Here is a 19,203-nt window from a genome sequence, read left to right as displayed (position 1 = left end):
GGCTTAATTTTATAAGAGGGATTCTACCTTCATAGAATAAATCTATTAATAAGTTTACTTATTTCAAAGGCCGCAGAGTAAAGCTGTTTTAAATATTTTGTTAAGGGCTCAGAAAGCTAAATTTCCTTGCCCCGTGGTATGTGTCTGATCTACTATTAGTCGACTTAATGATAGTTAATTTTTGTTTATGCAATACAGATTAATTTTAATTCTACTCTCAGACGAATACTATAAAGTCACCTCTTGGAGGAGATGAACTACTATAATCCAACAGTACCATATTTGAGGGGTGCCTGGGTGGCTAAGTCGGTTAAACTCTTGGTTTCAGCTCAGGTGATGATCTCACAGTTTGTGGGTTTGAGCCCTACATCAGGCTCGGTGCTGACAGCATGGAGTCTGCTTGGGATTCTGTCTCCCTCTTTCTCTCTTCCTCTCCTGCTCTCTCTCCCTCTCTCTCTCTTTCTCTCAAAAATAAATAAATAAACATTAAAAAAAAATTAAATGTAGTAGTACCATATTGAAGGTACCTGATATCCTCAGATAACCTGGGGATTTGAAAATATGTGATTTTCTTTTTTTCTTTTAATGTAAATAAAAAATCAGCACATTTTGAAAACTTATTTTGTAAAGGGGCCAGACAGTAAATATTTTACTTTGCAGGCCATATAGTCTCTGTTACAACTACTGAACTCTCCTGTTGCAGTGCTAGAGCAGCCACAGACAGAACATAAATGAATAGATATGGCTGTGTTCCAATGAAACTTATTTCTACAAACAGGTGAGTGGACCACAGATTGCCAACCCCGGTTTAAATAAGGTTTTAATAAGGTGGCACCTAGGTGGATCAATCGGTTAAGTGGCCGACTCCGGCTCAGGTCCTGATCTCACAGTTAATGAGTTTGAGCCCTGTGTCGGGCTCTGGGCTGACAGCTGGGAGCCTGGAGTCTGTTTTCAATTCTGTCTCCCTCTCTCTCTGCCCCTCCCCCACTCCCTTCTTTCTCTCTCTCTCTCAAAACTAAATAAACGTTAAAAAATTGATAAATAAATGAATAAATAAATCAAGACAGGACCATATGGCCTTATAAAGACTTCTCCAGAGACATACACACAACACAAATCATTCTATCAGTAGTTACAAAAACCATATATATATATATATTTTTAATATATGAAATTTATTGTCAAACTGGGTTCCATACAACACCCAGTGCTCATCCCAAAAGGTGCCCTCCTCAATACCCATCACCCACCCTCCCCTCCCTCCCACCCCCCATCAACCCTCAGATGGTTCTCAGTTTTTAAGAGTCTCTTACACTTTGGCTCTCTTCCACTCTAACCTCTTTTTTTTTTTTTTTTTTTTCCCCTTCCCCTCCTCCATGGGTTCCTGTTAAGTTTCTCAGGATCCACATAAGAGTGAACACATATGGTATCTGTCTTTCTCTGTATGGTTATTTCACTTAGCATAACACTCTCCAGTTCCATCCACGTTGCTACAAAGGGCCATATTTCATTCTTTCTCATTGCCACGTAGTACTCCATTGTGTATATAAACCACAATTTCTTTAACCATTCATCAGTTGATGGACATTTAGGCTCTTTCCATAATTTGGCTATTGTTGAGAGTGCTGCTATAAACATTGGGGTACAAGTGCCCCTATGCATCAGTACTCCTGTATCCCTTGGGTAAATTCCTAGCAGTGCTACTGCGGGGTCATAGGGTAGGTCTATTTTTAATTTTTTGAGGAACCTCCACACTGTTTTCCAGAGCGGCTGCACCAATTTGCATTCCCACCATACAAAAACCATATTTACCTGAGGTAGCTGTTTGGCAATATCTCCACCCACAAAGACAGCTTCAAGATAAACCCAAAGGTTCTGGACTACTAGCCACTCTTCAATTATATCTGAGGAAGTGGACAATTTATACACCCAATTCTGGATGGTTTTTTTAAATGGAGCATTATATCTAAAAAGTGAAAATGGAAAAAACACTATATTTTAAGGATATATGATTCAGAAAATAACATGGCCTAACAAAGTTACAGGAGAAACATTCCTTTGGAAATGAACATTTTTTTTCCTTAAAAGGCAGTTCCTAATAATTTTCACACAGCTAATGAGATACTTGCTTTTCTAGGAGTAAAACTCATATAATTATAGTGATTTTACCTGTTTCCACATATTAGTCATAGACTAGGAAAATGGACTGAGTTTTGTGACAGAGGTCCAGCAAAGGAACTGTGCTTGTTGTTTCTGGGAGTAAAGGGAAGGCAAGGAATAAGGTGTTTTTACAAGACTTTGGTGAACCAAATCGAAGTAAGCATGGTCTGCGAGAATAACACTTAGGGCACTGTTACTGGTCCATGAAACTAGTACCACAAGGCCAATGTCAAGATTGAGGGTTGATGTCCATTTACAGGTGCTGCTCTTCTCATCCAAAGACTGCTGGTTTCACCAGGCACTGGGCCTAGATTGTATGGTATTAGAGATCTAGAATAGCTGCCCCCAAATAGCATGCTTCCTGCTTTCTCAACATCAGGGCTAGAAAAGGATTCATGAGAATTCAAGGTGTCCAGAAAGCTGGGCACAACCAAAAAAGACAAGAAACACAATGGATGTCATGCAAGAAGTGATGGGAAGATACTGGGTAAGGACCCAACTGCCTACAGTTGGATTAAGAAGCCAATTTTAGTTTGTGGCAATGACAAGTGGTTTCGATGTGGTATAGTGGCATTTTCTGGTGATTGTCAATACAAGGTTCTTAAAACTTGTCTTGATCCAGGACAGGTTGCTCACATACAGAAGGGGGTTCTTCTGGGTCTGAAGCGGGTCTTCTGGGTCTGAATGGGGTCTGATGGGTGAGTGCAACCCATAACTTCTCTAGAAGTCTATGTTATACATGGAGGTATAAAGTGAGTTGCACAAAAATTGCCCCAAGGAGATAGGTGAGCTATTCAGATAGTAACAGGCATTTTTATCAACACCCATTTACTGTCCGTCTGACCATTGTTCTGGAGCTGAAAGGCAGTCAATATGCTAAAAGCAATCTTCAAAATTAAAACATGCAGACCAAGATGGTATGGATGGGAACCTCAAGGGGTTGAAGCAACTAGATATTTGAGGCCCAAAATAGTCCTGCACAGAGGAAAAAAAAAAGAGTCATATTTGATGGTTATATTTCATGTAACTTCCAACATGAAAATGGGAGACTTGAAATAAAATCTAGCATAACCAGTTTCGGTCCTATGGCCAGGCCCTTGCATTGCACAACTCTGCATGGTGGAACCTGTCAAGACCAATAGGGAATGCCATAGACCAATCAGGAATCCAGTAGGAAAGTGTCACAATCCAGGCAATATCTGGAGTTAAGTCTCACCCATGGAATATACAATTTCTTTCTGAGGTCACTTCCAGGTCACCCTAGAGACCCAGCAGCCACTGCCTCAACATTGTTTTTATTAGTGCTATAAATATTATACTGATCAGGCTAAATGCAAGTTAAGTATGAAATTAAGAAAGGCCTCAAATCCTGAATTCTTTGGCCACAGAACTATTCACATGACTCCACAGCCTTTTTTCAAGAAGTCATCATTTAGTGGGGGCGCCTGGGTGGCTCAGTCAGTTAAGCGTCCAACTTTGGCTCAGGTCATGATCTCACGGTTTGTGAGTTCAAGCCCCACATCAGGCTCTCTGCTGTCACTGCAGAGCCTACTTGGGATCCTCTGTCATCTTCCTCTCTGCCCTCCTCTCTCCTGCCCCCCAAAAATAAATAGCACATTTAAAAAATAACTAAGAAAGAAGTCATTTAGGAAATTAGGATGGTAAAATTAGCAGTGATCCATGTGGACATAGTATCCCATGAGGTCCAGAAACCACTGAATATCCCATGGTCACCTGTGCCAGGATTATTCATATTCCCTGACAGCAGAAGACATAAGTAGGATCTTAACCATAGCAAGTCAACACGAAACTCCTAGAACTAGGAGCTTTGAAATTAAGTACGTTATCCAAATACAAGACAGACTTTGGGGCCAGAAGTCATGCAGGATGTCATTCATTAACCAGTGATCTCAACCTGGACAAGGGGTGTTGGAATTCCCATGTACCCTAGACCCTGACCTCTGCTAATGACAAAGTTGTGGCATATTTCTTAGAAGTATTATGGCGAAGAACAGTTGAGAATTACTGCATAGTCAGCTAGGGGATTAAAGGTTGCTAATGCCCAGATTAAGACCTGACAGTATACTTAGTCTGACTGATTCCCATTTTCTAAAGCTGCACTTAAGGTCATAGTCACCTTCCAGCTGGTACAGTAGTGCAAAGATGGACAGGTTGTTTCATTTAGGGCACAGTAAACCCAGCACATAAAGAGACACTTTTCACGATAAAAGATGCATAAAGTGTTTAAGTAACAAGCCCCTAGTGATAACAGTTCTTTAATGTGTTGCCAGGATACTTCTCCTGGGCCACTGGATGAACACTTGAGCAGGGCTAGCCAAGGAGGCCAAAGATGACAGATTGGAGGAATGAAAGAGAAAGAAAATAAAATAGATCATCATGGTGGGGAGCCAAAATGTTCAGGAGATAAGCTGCCTATTTGGGGGAAAGTAATTATGATGGGGCCCACCAGGAAAATAGGAAGGAGAGATGAGTACTATAAAGAAGAGACAGAGGCCATGATTGTTAGGGAAAATAGGTAGCTTGTGTGAGAACAGACAACAGTGAGCATTTTAGGTCAGAATCTTATATTATGCCACAGCTGTAAAACTGGGCTTTCACCTAGTATTATATAATTCCAAAAACAAAATTAAAACCTTCCCCCACCAAACTATAAAATTACCTGTTGCTTAGTAAGGAACCTAAGACCATTAAACTATCCTCCATCAAGGTGATAATTTCTCCTGATTCAGTTCCTTTGAGAAGGAGCTCTCCCTTTCCCTTAAATGCGGCAAAACTCAGGTTCTGGTTGGTCCAGTTTTCAATCACCTGAGTCAGCTTGGCTTCAATATCCTTTTCCTTAATGGCAGATATGCAAATGTCCTTCAGAGGGAGATCAAAGAATATGTCATGACATTTTCAATTATAAATTAAGTGCCTTGTAAAATAATGAATTTTTGAGTTTGGACCTAGAAGTCATAGTCATTTTGTGGCCAAAAAACCAAGACTCAAGGTGCACCTGGGTGGCTCAGTCAGTTAATTATCTGACTTTTGATTTCGGCTCAGGTCATGATCTCACAGTCATGAGACTGAGCCCCGTGTTGGGCTCCACACTGGACGTGGAGCCTGCTTAAGATTTTCCTTCCCCCTCTCTCTGCCCCTCCCTCATGCTTGCTCTCACTCTCACTCTCTCTGTCAAAAGAAGAGGAAGAGGAAGACAGAGGAGGAGGAGGAGGAGGAAAAGAAGGAGAAGAAGGAGAAGGAGGAGAAGGAGAAGGAGAAGGAGAAGGAGGAGAAGGAGAAGGAGAAGGAGAAGAAGAAGAAGAAGAAGAAGAAGAAGAAGAAGAAAAAGAAAAAGAAAAAGAAAAAGAAAAAGAAAAAGAAAAAGAAAAAGAAAAAGAAAAAGAAAAAGAAAAAGAAAAAGAAAAAGAAGAAAAAGAAAGGGGTGCCTGGGTGGCTCAGTCAGTTTAACATCCAACTTCAGCTCAGGTCACGATCTCACAGTTTGTGAGTTTGAGCCCTGAATCAGGCTCTGTGCTGACAGCTCAAAGCCTGGAGCCTGCTTCAAATTCTGTGTCTCCCTCTCTCTCTGCCCCTCCCCAACTCGCACTCTGTCTCTGTCTCTCAAAAATAAATAACCATTAAAAAAAAATTCTTTTTTAAAAGAAAAAAAGAAACCCAAGGTCTCAAGATCATCGTATTACAAGTTCAAATAATAACTCTCTTGACTGTCTGACCACTAATTATTTTATTGTACCACCTACATGCAATAGCAGAACTTAAATCGTCATGTTCCTTGATTATATTCTTCATTGGAGTTTTCTGGCCAAAACAGAGATAACCCCAGCTGCTCTATCTCAGCAACTTGCCATGAGAAACAATTGAGAATGTATGTGGGAGTCCTTTGACCTCTTTGAAGTAACATATAATCAGTCATTGCCAGATTCCTGCTTCTTCTGGCCCTGATACGAATATTTCATTTGCTTAAAAGTTATTCTATTTTTTTTTCTTACAGGTTTTCCTGTTTTTCTGAGAACGCTCGATATGAAAGTCTCACAGGGAAAGTAAAAGTAAGGTATTTTCCCCACCATGCCTCTATTTATTTTCATACTTAGAATCACAGAATCTCACAGATGGGAAGGAACTGAAAGGTGCAAAGTATTTCCACAAATAATTATAATCCAAATGGGTGTGTAATAAATGTCCTAAGCGTGGTAAGACTTGTTGTGAGTTCTGAAGAGGGAGAAAGGATTTCTGCCTGCAGTCAGGAGGGAAGGCTTCATGGAGGAGGGAGCATCTGAGACCGAGTGAGATTCCAATGGGTGGTGGGAGGAGATGTTCTACAGCAAGGGAAAAGAGTTCCTTTGGAGGCAGTGAGTCCATTGACAGAAGGAATCCAGCTTGGTTAATAGCAGGACATGCAGAGCAGAGCAAACAGGATGTACCAGGGTATACCGCACTAAGAATCCATTTTGGGGTGCAAATAGTAACTGAGGCCTAGAATTCCTTGGAAGTATAAAATGATGTTTTCAAAGCACAGCTTATAAATGGCTATATTCTTAAGTGTAAAAACCTACCTCTAAGAATGAGATGGTCATTTTGTTTCCTTCAGTAGTATTTGAATGACATTGATAAACAGGACATAATGTTTTGAAAACAACTGCTGGTGTACATATGTAGTTAAGGGAAAAAGGAGGGGCAGGAGACTCAAAACCATATATATGAGAGATTTCTGGTTACATGGTACAGTTCCCTGACTCCAAAAATACAGAATAGTGGATAAAATGCAAAAAAGAGAAAGTAAAAACATAGCCAGGCTTAAAAGCCAAACAAACATCTCCATGAACCAGAAGTGAAAAAGATATGCAAACCAGTGGGTGGACATGAAGCCCAGGCCTGAGGGCTGTGGTGAGTTGTGGAGAGGGGCAGGGGAAGCAGTTATAAAGGGTTTGCATAGACATATCTGGCCACACCCCAGGGCCCAGCGCATAGACAACCCACTGAAAACTGCCCAGCCTTTCTGTAAAGAAGGCTTCTTTGCTTATCTTAGAGCTTCTTTCTGAGGGTCAGGCATCTAATGTAACACAGGACTAGGGGTTCTCTCCAAAGACAGAGGCTAGTGGGCACCACCGTTGCACTGTCCTCTGCCTCACCCCAGGTCACTGCTATCTCCTGGAAAGAAGCTTATGCACATGTCTGGTGTCCTGAGTTTTGTTTTGTTTTGTTTTTGTTTTTTTGTTTGTTTTTGCAGCTGCCACCCAGGAGATGTCTCTTGAGCACCTGATTCTGGTGGCAAATGAGGTTTATGTTGGAGGTGCCACAGGACCATAACAAACCAGGAAAACGTTCTTAACCAGCTACCTACCCCCAGTGCAGAGACGGCAGACTGGAATGCTCAGTCGTACTATGGGAGAGGCCTATCAGTGTAACTTCACAGCCGTGGCCTGAGGAGTAGGCTTCTAATTAAACATACATCCGAGGACCGACTCTAATCCTCTCCAGAGACTTTGTAGGGTGGGTGGTCTCTTCATCTTCCTTATGCCATGCTCCCAAATGCTGGCATCTCCAAGAAAGGAACTTGTGTGAACAACTGTTGCTGTCACTCAAAAGGCACATCCCTTGATGGCCTGAGTCTGGTGAGTAGAGGGGCTTGGGTTCATGGGTTCAACAGGATGGCAGCAAACAAAGAAAGTTCTTAACTGGCTATCATCCCAGGGTTCCGTGCACATAGAACAGACAGAAATGTCCATTTCCTAGTGTTCCCCTAAAAGAGGTATATTTGCATACTTTAAAAGTGGCTGCCTGAGAATTTGGCTTCCAATCAGCCTAAATCCACTTTGGAGCCTGACAGGTCTTGTGACACCTCCAGTTACTGGGAGTAACTAAGGATGAAGTAGAGTACTAGAAGAAACACAAAGTTCTGAGAGCCAAGCAAGAGCTAAGGTGGGCTTGAATGATAAGGCTCATTTCCTACATGAGGCTTCTCCTTCCAGACTGAGAGAGGTGGCTGTTTTATATAATGCATAAAAACCAACACAGAGAGGAAAGTAAAGAAACAGAGGAATATGGCCCAAATGAAACAAGATAAAACCTCAGAAAAGACTTCAATGAGACAGATGGGTGATTTACCAAATAGCTCAAAATAATGGTCATAATAATACTTAACAAGTTCAGGAGAAACATGCATGAACAAAGTGAGAATTTCAACAAAGAGAAAGAAAATATTTTAAAAGTACCAAACAGAAGTCATGGAGCTGAAGAATACAATCATAGAACAGAAAAATACAATAAAGGAATTCAATAGCAAACTAGATGAAGCACAAGAAAGGATCATGAACTCAAACACAGGGCAGTAGAACTTACCCAACTAGAGCAAAAAGAACAAAGAATGAAAAATAGTGAAGATAATTTAAGGGACTTAAATTTAAGATAGATCACATGGGCCAACATTCATGTTATACGAGTCCCAGAAGGAAAAGAAGGCAGAAAATTTATTTGAGGAAATAATGGCTGAAAACTCCCCTAAGATGGGGAAGGAAACAGACATCCACATCTAGGAAGTCCAGGGAGTTTCAAAACAGATGAACCAAGAAATCCACACCAAGACACATTAAAACTGAAGTGTCAAAAGTTGAAAACAAAGAGAACATCTTACAAGTAGCAAGAGAAAAACTTGTTACATACAAGGGAACTCTCACAAGACTAATAGCAGATTTTTCAGCAGAAATTGTGCAGACCAGAAGGGAGGAACACAATATATTCAAAGTGCTGAAAGAAAAAAAAAAAAGACAGAAACAAAAAAAAAACCCGCTATCAAGAATACCCTACCTGGCAAATTTGTCCTTCAGAATCAAAGGAAAGATAAAGTTTTCCAGACAGGCCAAAGCTAAAGGAATGCATCACCACTAGACAAATCTTACAAGAAATGTTGACAACAAAGCCAAGGAAACACAGGGAAAAATACATAAATGGGACAACATCAAACTGAAACATTTCTGCATGGCTAAGAAAACCATCAACAAAATGAAAAGGCAAACTACAAATGAAATAAAATATTTGCAAATCATAAACCTGATAAGGAGTTAATATCTAAAATATACAAAGAACTCACACGACTCAATAGGAAAAAACCCCAACCAACCCAATTCATAAATGGGAGAGGATCAGAATAGATATTTTTCCACAGAAGACATGCAAATGGCTAACAGGTACAGGAAAATGTGCTCAACATCACTAATCCTCAGGGATTAGCAAATCGAAACCACAGTGAGATACCACCTCATACCTGTCAGAGTGGCTATCTTGACAAAGACAAGAAATAACAAGTATCAGTGAGTATGAGAAGAAAAGAGAAACCTGCACACTACACTGTTGGTGGGAATGTAAATTGGTTCAGCCGCTATAGAAAACAGTATGGAGGTTCTGGAAAAAAAAAATTAAAAATAGAGCTACATATGATCCAGCAATACCACTTCTGGGTATTTATTCAAAGAAAATGAAAACACTAATTCAAAAAGAAAGAAACCAGAACATAGATACTGAGAACAGACTAGTGTTGCCAGCCGGGTGTGTGTGTTGGGGCAGGGTAGGGGGTTAGGGGGGTGGCGGTGCAAATGAAATGGGTGAGGGTGATTAAAGGTACAAACTTCTAGTTATAACACAAATAAGTCCTGGGGATCTAATGTATAGCATGATGACTATAGTTCACAATATTGTATTGTGTATTTGGGAGTGGTTAAGAGAAAAGTTCTCAACACAAGAAAAAAATCTTAACTATGTGTGGTGATGGATGTTAACTACATATATTGCAGTGATCACGTTGTGATATACACATGTATAGAGTCATTATGTTACAAACATAAACTAATAAGTTTATATCTCAGCAATAAAAATAATATAATTATAGAAATTATATCTCAATAATAAAAAAGAAATACCCTACAAACACTAAGCACACACAAAAGAACCAATTTAAAATCTTGGAAAGGAAAAATAATATGTAGTAGATTAATAAGGAAAAGTATAGAATTAGAAATCTGGAAAATGTTCTAAGGAATTCACCAGGAATGTAATACAGAAATAAACAGACTTTTTGCTTTTAAATGAGAGTGTAGTTAAGGGACAAGGAAGATAGATTTAGGACCTCCCAAATGAACATATTTCAGATAATCATCTTATCTCCTTGAGTTACTGTATTATTTTGCAAAATCAAAGGATGTTCAGGGTGATTCCAAATTTTGAGGGTACATTATATAAGGCAATTAGTACACTCTTACATAAAATGTACAATTTTCAGAAAAGAAAAGGATTTTTAAAAAAATTTTTTCTAATGTTTATTTCTGAGAGAGAGAGAGCACAAGTGGGGTGGGGCAGAGAGAGGGAGACACAGAATCCGAAGCAGCTGTCAGCACAGAGCCCAACACGGGGCTTGAACTCGTGAACTGCAAAATCATGACCTGAGCCAAAGCTGGATGCCCAACCGACTGAGCCACCCAGGTGCCCCAGAAAAGAAAAAGATGTTCTTTAATGAACCAGTGATAAGATATAAGCTTTTGTACCTCAATGTCATCCTTATTTTTAAGTAGTGGTGCTTCCATAATATTTCTAAGACAAAATGAATCAGATTCCACATCAAACGGGGTTCCAGTTAACTCAGAGATTCGATCCCAGTGTCTCTGTTTCATTGCCTTATTGGTCATCATTTCCAGTAGAGGACATGACTCACTGAAATCATCAATTCTTTTTTTCAGATCCAAAAAAGCTTGCCAATCTTTAAGCCCTTTTGGGAGTTTACGACACCTTTCAGGGAAAAAAATTTGTATCACTACAAATTTCTTTGTGTGTACACACACACACACACACACACACATATAACAACTTTGCCATATATATATATATATATATATATATATATATATATATATATATATATACATGGCAATATATCAGAGGATAGATTCATTTGTTAAATACCTACAAGATCCTATGAAGATAGCCACTAGAAAAAGGTAAGTTTAATTCAATTAAAACTTACCTGTTTTGAAATTCCTGCAGTTCTGCATTAATTTTTTCAATGTCTACATCTCCCCAAAGTATTTCGTAATAACTACTAATATTGCTCATTACGGTATCATAGAGTCCATACAGCTTCTGCAGCAAGTTGAGTTCCTTTCTGGGAAACCAAATATTTAAGTCATTGCATAATGTGTATTTTAAAAATAAATGTCATTATTGGATAGACAGAATTCATCCAATCAAATATTTCATACATCACATGTGTACTTTATAGACACCAATATGCAAAAAGCCCTGTTAGTTTCCGAACAAAGATTTTATTAAAGCTCCATCAATCGGGTCAAGTGTACAGCTCTCAAATATTCCAAGTCATACTATGACTTGACACTAACAAATGGCTTGATTATTATTACCATTCCAGTCACTGCAAACAGTGTGACCGGCACTTGGTAAGATCAAAGCTAAGGCTAAGATTTTAATTTTTTTTCTTTCAAATGCAAGTTGTTTTTTTTTATGAGAACATCTATCTTTAGGAAGTGACTTAAACATCACTTTCCTACCAAAAGCTTTCCCTCATGTACCCAAATGGAGCTATATACATAGCAAGAATAATAGGAGGGATTATAGATTCCTAGAAAAAGTCCTTTTATCGTGTAATACACCAAAAATTGAGTTTGTTGATGCTCCCAAGAATTCCTCAACGCTTAGCAGACCATGAGGGTCCCCCCTAGACCCAATTTCAGTTTTTGAGTTTATTTCTTGAGCAGTTCTAACTATTTGTAAGGATTGATGTTCACAACTTTTATTATTTATTATAAATAATGCAAAGGCCAAAGTTAAAATTTGCTTATGTTTTTAATAAAGTAAAACTCATTCTATCTTGCAATTATCAAATGGGCACACTGGGCCCTTTAAAAAACACTGTTTTTCCAATTCTTGCTTCATTTTGCTGATTCTTAGGAATGATCCCATTGTTAATCATGGAGTATTTCCAACTATGCTAAAAATGACTAAAATAATACAAAAAGAACAACAAGATCTCCAATAAAAAAGGGACAACAATTTTTCTTCAGGTTTCTTATTGTGTTGCCCAAAGCATTGCATCATCTTTTAAGAAAGTATCAAGAGGAGGGCACCTGTTGGGATGAGCACTGGGTGTTGTATGGAAACCAATTTGACAATAAATTTCATATTAAAAATAAATAAATAAATAAATAAATAAATAAAAGTAAAATGATCATTGTATTGAAAAAAAAAAGAAAGAAAGTATCAAGAAAGAACTCTGGAGAGACACCATTTTTGTTTTGCTTTTGTTGTTGTTTAGCTCTCACTTAATACAGTTAAGGAATTGGTCATTTTTTATGTAAAACAGCAAAGAGAAGGCAACTGAGAAAAGAGTGTGTTTCCCAAGTATTGAACAGGAAAGAGACACAGGGCAACACACTAGACTCTAACTGTGATAGTCCAAATGGCTATGTAAGTGAGATCTCAGACTGTGGGTCTTTAGATGATAATTACCTGGATGAATTTTACCCAAATCAGTAATTTATGAGTGGACAATATGTTTATGTAGAGGCAAGGGCTTCATCCTGCAAATTTTTACAAGAACCTAAACCATCCCATTTCGTGAAAAGGATAAATGACTGTTCTTCCATTATCTGTGATGTTTGTGTAACTTTTATTTGGGACATCCCCTAAGTAGACAGACGCTGAAGGCAGATTTGTACTCAAAGACAGATGATGCAGAAATGAAAAAGTTCATGGACTTGATCCTTCAAATGTGAAAATAAAGATTTTTTGCATTCATAATGCAAGAAAGATGGTGATCCTCTCTTCAACAAAATTATGGGTGTCTGAGTTTTCAACAGTTCTGGGGGTTTAGCAATGCAAGTCCAAAAAAAGTCAGAAGTAATAGTAAGCTAGAAGCTGTTGGAGATGGATTTGAAATCGGAAATCAGTGCTACAGAATGGGTATGGTCCAGGTTTGTGCATGACAGCTGATGAGAAGTTGGTGGTGTCACCAGCAAGAATCCAAGAACTGACCTTTACTGTCCCACTGCTTGTACTCACTAATCTTTGCCTTAAATTTTTCCTTAAGCTTTTCTTTCTGTCTTACCTCTTAACTTAGGCAAAGGAAACCCAAAACCACTACTCAGGTGGTATCCACTGCCCTCACAAGACCTCCCACTCGCCCAGATCCTTGGAGCTAAACTCATATGGACCCATGGAGTGACCTCTGGAATGACTTACAATCACCTTCACCGCATTATAATACTAAAATCTCCGCTGATGGAGAAGCACATGCTTCATTTACATAACATACAATGTGCGTATTGGCATGTTTCCTTAAGGCACATGCGCAATCTCATGCCTGCCTTTACAAACAATGACAGAGCTTTCCTATTGATATATTCATTCTAACCCTAAATAAAAGGAACCCATTCACCCTCTCTTAGGGAATCATGGCTTTGGAAGCTATTCCCCATGATCTCTTTATTTGCTGCAAATAAAGTTTTCTTTGTGTGACAACTCAAACTTGTGCAGTTTCTGACTCACCAAGGAGCAAACTCACATTGGTTCTGTTACAGTTGGATTCCGAAGTCAGTTTCCACTTTGTGTAAATATCTTCAAACCAGGGTATTATGGAGTAAAATTTGGGTTTTCACTGCTTAAATTCTCACTACATTTTCTAATAAAAGTGCTTTTCACCATTACCTTATTTGTACGTTTGCAAATTACTCATAAATCACTTAAATATAAAAAAATAAATAGTAAATGAGGATGGTTATTTTTCCTGGAATACTGAGGGCTAAAAGAAAACACCGAGTCTCACACTGAGCATGCAAAGAATTAACTAGAGAATTTATGAAAATGCAGGACCCAATCCCTGAGATTCTGATTTAGTAAGTCAGGGCAAAGAACAGACATCTGCAATTCTAACACAACTGGTCATCCAGTTAAACTTGGTGAATGACTGCTTGGAAAAAAAATACAAGCCATCTACCCTAAGGTAGTTGGAAGCATTAATTTATGGTCAGAAAATTTCTTATCTATTTTGCAAAGACATGTTAGAACTTTGATGAAATCAACATAAAGTTCTTTACTGAAACCATGATCCTAATAAGCTAAAGCCACTGTTCTAATTTTGAGTTTGAGGAAAGTTACACAAAATTCCATTAAGATATACTTGCTTAATTCCTAGATCTACTTACTATTTAAAATCAGTTAAGCTCCTTGGCCTTCAATCCTGATGAATTCTATGTTTACTCAAAAGCGAAGAGCACTTAGCATAAATGCAATAAGAAGGGTTGGAAAGCCAAGGATGGCTATTCTTCTAAATTAAAAAAAAAAAAAATCCAAAATTGCAGTGCTTCTATAGGCTAAATATAGACCACAAATACCACAACTTTGGCAACCTATTTTCAACTCCTCAAGGACATTTCTGTTGTATATGGTGACCATGTATCCAGTGGGTCAGGAATAGCCAGGAATAAGGGGGATATTTAGGAGTGTTCTAGGGGAGGCTGTCTGCATGATAAAGGATTTAATGATGCCATGATTCTTCTAATGGACAGAATTTAATTATTTGCATGTAACACTTGTACAGTTTCTAAACCTACCTAGTTTTGTGTAAAACCTCATAATCAGTCACAGGCAATCCAAAAAGTTGTTCACCAGATGAATATGTAACAAACTTCCTCCACAGATCATCAAAATTGGCCTATAAGAAGATTTTTAAGTTGTAGTAAAATATAATTAATTCAGGCCCCATTAAGGTAGAATTTATTATACCTGGAATAAAAGCTACATTGAGGTTTGTTTGGTAATATCTATGAAACAAGGATCTGTGAAGAAATTTATACTTCTGATACCAAGCTATCAGAAGAAAAGTTGACCACTTAATAAAATTAAATTTTAAGCATTTTAAAAGTATCCATTTTACATGAATTTTTTTCTTTAATAAATTAAGTGGTCCCTAGAAGACCTGGTTCTCAAGTTCCCATAAATATGTCTGAAAGTAATAAAACAGTATTTTAAATAACCTATAATTCAGGCTGTTTCACTAATTTAGACTTATCATCCTTCTACATGGTCCAAATGAGTGAGTATAATCCTTTCAACCCTGTTTTCTCTCCAAGCAATAGTGTATAAAATGAAGGATTCCATTTTAATACCATTTGAAAGAATTCCAGCAATCTGAATCAACGAAGTTAACGCACATGCCCTTTGAACCAAAAGTGGAATCTCCTATACTTACAATGCTAAGTATTAATAGTGTTTAAAGCACCAAACCAAATAGAAATAACCCACCTGTGATGAGATATGTGTGTTCCACATAAAGGGTATAACATATCAATAGGGATCCCAAATTTCCAGCCCCGGAGAATGTCTGACATCAGACCTCACAATACCCAGAGAGTGAATCAGATCTGACAGCTATGTTAGCTTCTTTTATTTCTTTTTTTTCCTTCAATTTTTTACTTAAATTCTAGTTAGTTAACATATAGTGTAGTATTGGTTTCAGGAGAATTTAGTGATTCATCACTTACATATAACAGTGCTTATCACAAGTGCCTTCCTTAATACCCATCACCCATTTAGCCCATCCCCCATGCACCTCCTTCCATCAATCCTCAGTTTGTTGTAAAGAATCTCTTATGGCTTGCTTCCCCTTCTCTCTGTCTCTCTGTCTCTCTCTCTTTCCCTTCCCATATGTTCATTTGTTTTGTTTCTTAAATTCCACAACATACTTTAAAGGAGCCAAATCAGGAAGGGGTGAAGACCTTGAAGGAACTCCAGTGAACTCTTAGTTCCTAGAAAGGGCCATATTTTGCATTGTTTACATTTGTTGGTGGTTAGTACAGTGGTTACTCAACAAATTTACTGACTAAAGTGTCCATGGGACAAGGTGAACCCAGAAAAGGAGAAACAAAAACTTTAAAGTTAGCATACTTTAAAATAATGACATTTAAAATCTTGTCTATGAGGTAAAGACTATTGATGGATGCCAGTCACCCACCCCTTTTCCACTCAGCTCCCAAATAATATAAAAAGACCCATAGCACCAGCCAAATGGGGAGCAAAATAATCAGCTTTGTCAGCAGACCAACGGAGTGCCCAGTAACTCCAGAAATCAGAGTAAAATTGCATCAGAGAACACCACTGCACCCTGAGGCCCCACATGAGCCTCCTGCTTCTTTCCACAATCCAGATCTTGGCACCTGCTTCTCTTGGGGGTTGGGGGATGAAAGGGCACCTGCTTTTGAGGAGAGTTGGGTCACATGTTCAGCCAGATGCATGGCGAACAGCCTGCTTACCTCACACCCTCAAACACATGCAGAATAGAAGGAGCAAGATGGCAAGAGATGGGCGCTTCAATGTCTTTTCAATGAAGTGGCCACACCTCTGGTAAAAGGGTGACCCATTAAAGTCCCAGTTGCTAACCAATAAATTGGTAACTCCTGATGGAAAGACAAGGAGGTGGGTCTACCTTCAAAATACACCAAGCCTCCAACTTCTCATCAACTCCAATGCCACCAGGCTGGTCCAAGTTACTGTCATCCTGTCCTGGACTATTTCAATAGCCTCCTAATTACTCTCCCTGCTTCTACCCTTGACTGTCAATAATGTACTCTCAACACTTGTAGCTAGAGCGAGTCACTGAAAATATAAGTAAGTTGATGTCATATTTGCTTATACTCAGGACCTTTGCACCTGCTCATCCTTCTGCCTGGAAAGCTGCTCTTCCAGATACCTGCTGGGTCTGTTCCCTCATTTCTCTAGGTCTCCACTCAAATGTCACCTTTTCAAGGATGGTTTCTCTGGAGACCTTCCACTTTATGCGCACACAGCGCAGCATGTTATTCCCCTTCCCTGCTTTAATTTTTTCCCTTGGCACTTATCACCATCCAACATTACTATCTATTTTCATCCTCCCTCTTGCTTTTATTGCTGAGGGGTTCTGCTTGGCTCAGCTGGCAGCCACCAGGTAAGCAGATCAATCTTGGTCCTGGCTCCTCCAGAGAGGCAGGCCTTTCCCCCAGGGCCCTGGGGACTTCAGGTAGCAAAGGATCAGAGCCTCCTCCAGTGTCCAGCATAAAGTGCTGGCAAGGGTGATAGATAGGGGGATCTGGTTTTAGTCCAAGAGTGACCATTATTGTCCTAAGGACAAAAGAACCCAAACAATATCAAGGGACTATGACTTTTTGTCTGAGGACATCATATTCAATGAAAGGCATTCCATGAAAACCCTGGCCAGCACAGACAGCCTACCTTATAGAAAACCACCAGAGTTACTGGGCTGGACCTACCCCTCTGGAGCCAGGCAGCACACACAGTGGGTTCTGTGACAGCTGATTTCATCTACTTTGCACAAATTTATTCCTCTAGGGTCAGCTGCAATTCCCGGTTGCTTGAAGGATCCTGGAGAAACACTTTTCTTATCTGGGTCTGGATTTTCCATTTAAACCACTCAAATCAAGGGAGATACTTGAAAATTCAATACCACATGAGAAATTCTACTTGGTTCTGATGGAAAAAGCCTGAAGTGCCCCTCTCATGAGAACCTGCAACTGGAGAGATCCCATTCAACTTGACTGAACCTTTTTTACTGCAAGTGCATCTGGTTGGTCTCAATCTTTACTATTTCTTGCTTGTATTACTGAAACTGCCATCGGTCTGACCACCCTCCCTCCAAAACATTCTCCACACTAATGCCAGAGAAGTCTTTTAAACACACAACTGTTCTAAAAATTCAAATCTGAACAGATCATTCCCTGTTTAGAGCCCTCCAGCCCCTAGGATAGGCTACAAGCTCCTTATCATAGCCTCCAAGGCTCTCTAGGGATTTCTGCCCACTGTGCTGCCTATCCCTCATCCCTATGCTCTCTGCCCAATGCACCCCACACTTCACTCTCTCATCTCCCCTAGATCTCCCTGCTTATGTCTTCATTTCTGGGAGGTACAAATTCTGTCTAATTTGTTTTCCCTCCTGTTACCCCTGGCTAATTCTCATTAGTCCTTCAAGATGCAGCTTAGATGGCTCCTCTTCCAGGCTGCCCCATCAGCTCCCATTGGTCTGTTTCCATTAACAATGGTTCTCACACCTAGATCACAATGCTCACCACCACATGGTTTTGCAATTACAATCTATCCAGCTGTCTGTCTCCCTACCAGATTTTAGCAGCTTAGAAGAAAGAACCATTTCTTAATCACCTTTCTATTGACCAAGACACACAGCAGGTATCTGATAAATATTTTTTCATGACTACAAGTGCAGGTGGGATAGGGAACATAAAGAGAACATATAGTACAGCCACTACAGAAAACAGGATAGAGATTAGAAACAAAGAGGAGAATTTCCAGATAATCCTAGGGGCTGGCTTACATAGGAATCCATGAATCCACAAAACATTAACCTAAATGGGTGTGTGGTTTTTCTCTAGATGTGCTCAGCACTCTGGGCATAGAAAAAGAGGGTAAATGGTTGGCCTGACCCAGTAAGCATTGTCCAAGGTAGGGCAAATGAAGTGGGAATTTTAAAGTCATGGATACAGAAGGAAGAAAAATAATGGATACAGAGAGAAGACAAGGAAACTTTTTGTCAATATTTTAAATTTGATATATTTTATTATTTTCATACATTTTATTATTCTATGAATTTTTACCATTAACACACAAACAAGATGTTTGGAATGAGAATGAGGTATAAGCTTAAGTTCAAAATCAAAATCTTATTCTCTAAAAATACAGAGAGAGATTCTGTGGAGAAGAGCATGAAGGGATATAAGAAAAGGAATCAATTACATTATTTAGCAGACTAGAATACAATTAAAATCTGTATGCACTTTAAACATTAACCTTTCCTCTGTAAGACAGAACACATACATTTTTCCCTAAAATTATTTTAAAGACTAACAACACATTTTCTATATGCAGAAAATGAAATTTTACCTGAAATATCTGTAGCCTGTTGCTAGCTTCTTGGGGTGGTATATTTGGAACCATGGGTCCTTCCTGTAATGAATAATA

The 19,203-nt window shown here is 39.0% G+C and overlaps 1 protein-coding gene across 3 annotated transcripts in view; it reads right to left on the bottom strand.

The window, feature by feature from the left end:
• The window catches only part of DNAH8 (dynein axonemal heavy chain 8), a 335,701-nt gene that overhangs the window by 192,687 nt on the left and 123,811 nt on the right, over positions 1–19,203 (bottom strand). For all 3 annotated transcript variants that reach the window (XM_058733804.1, XM_058733802.1, XM_058733803.1), the window contains exons 33-38: positions 19,126–19,188; positions 14,793–14,893; positions 11,192–11,329; positions 10,716–10,956; positions 4,841–5,040; positions 1,813–1,966 (exon numbers count right to left, since the gene is read on the bottom strand). In XM_058733804.1, the coding sequence (XP_058589787.1) occupies positions 1,813–1,966; positions 4,841–5,040; positions 10,716–10,956; positions 11,192–11,329; positions 14,793–14,893; positions 19,126–19,188 (897 nt within the window). The remainder of the gene's footprint in view (positions 1–1,812; positions 1,967–4,840; positions 5,041–10,715; positions 10,957–11,191; positions 11,330–14,792; positions 14,894–19,125; positions 19,189–19,203) is intronic.

Source organism: Neofelis nebulosa, chromosome 6 (assembly GCF_028018385.1).
Source record: "Neofelis nebulosa isolate mNeoNeb1 chromosome 6, mNeoNeb1.pri, whole genome shotgun sequence".
Lineage (NCBI taxonomy): Eukaryota > Metazoa > Chordata > Mammalia > Carnivora > Felidae > Neofelis > Neofelis nebulosa.
This window is presented reverse-complemented; position numbering and strand designations above follow the sequence as displayed.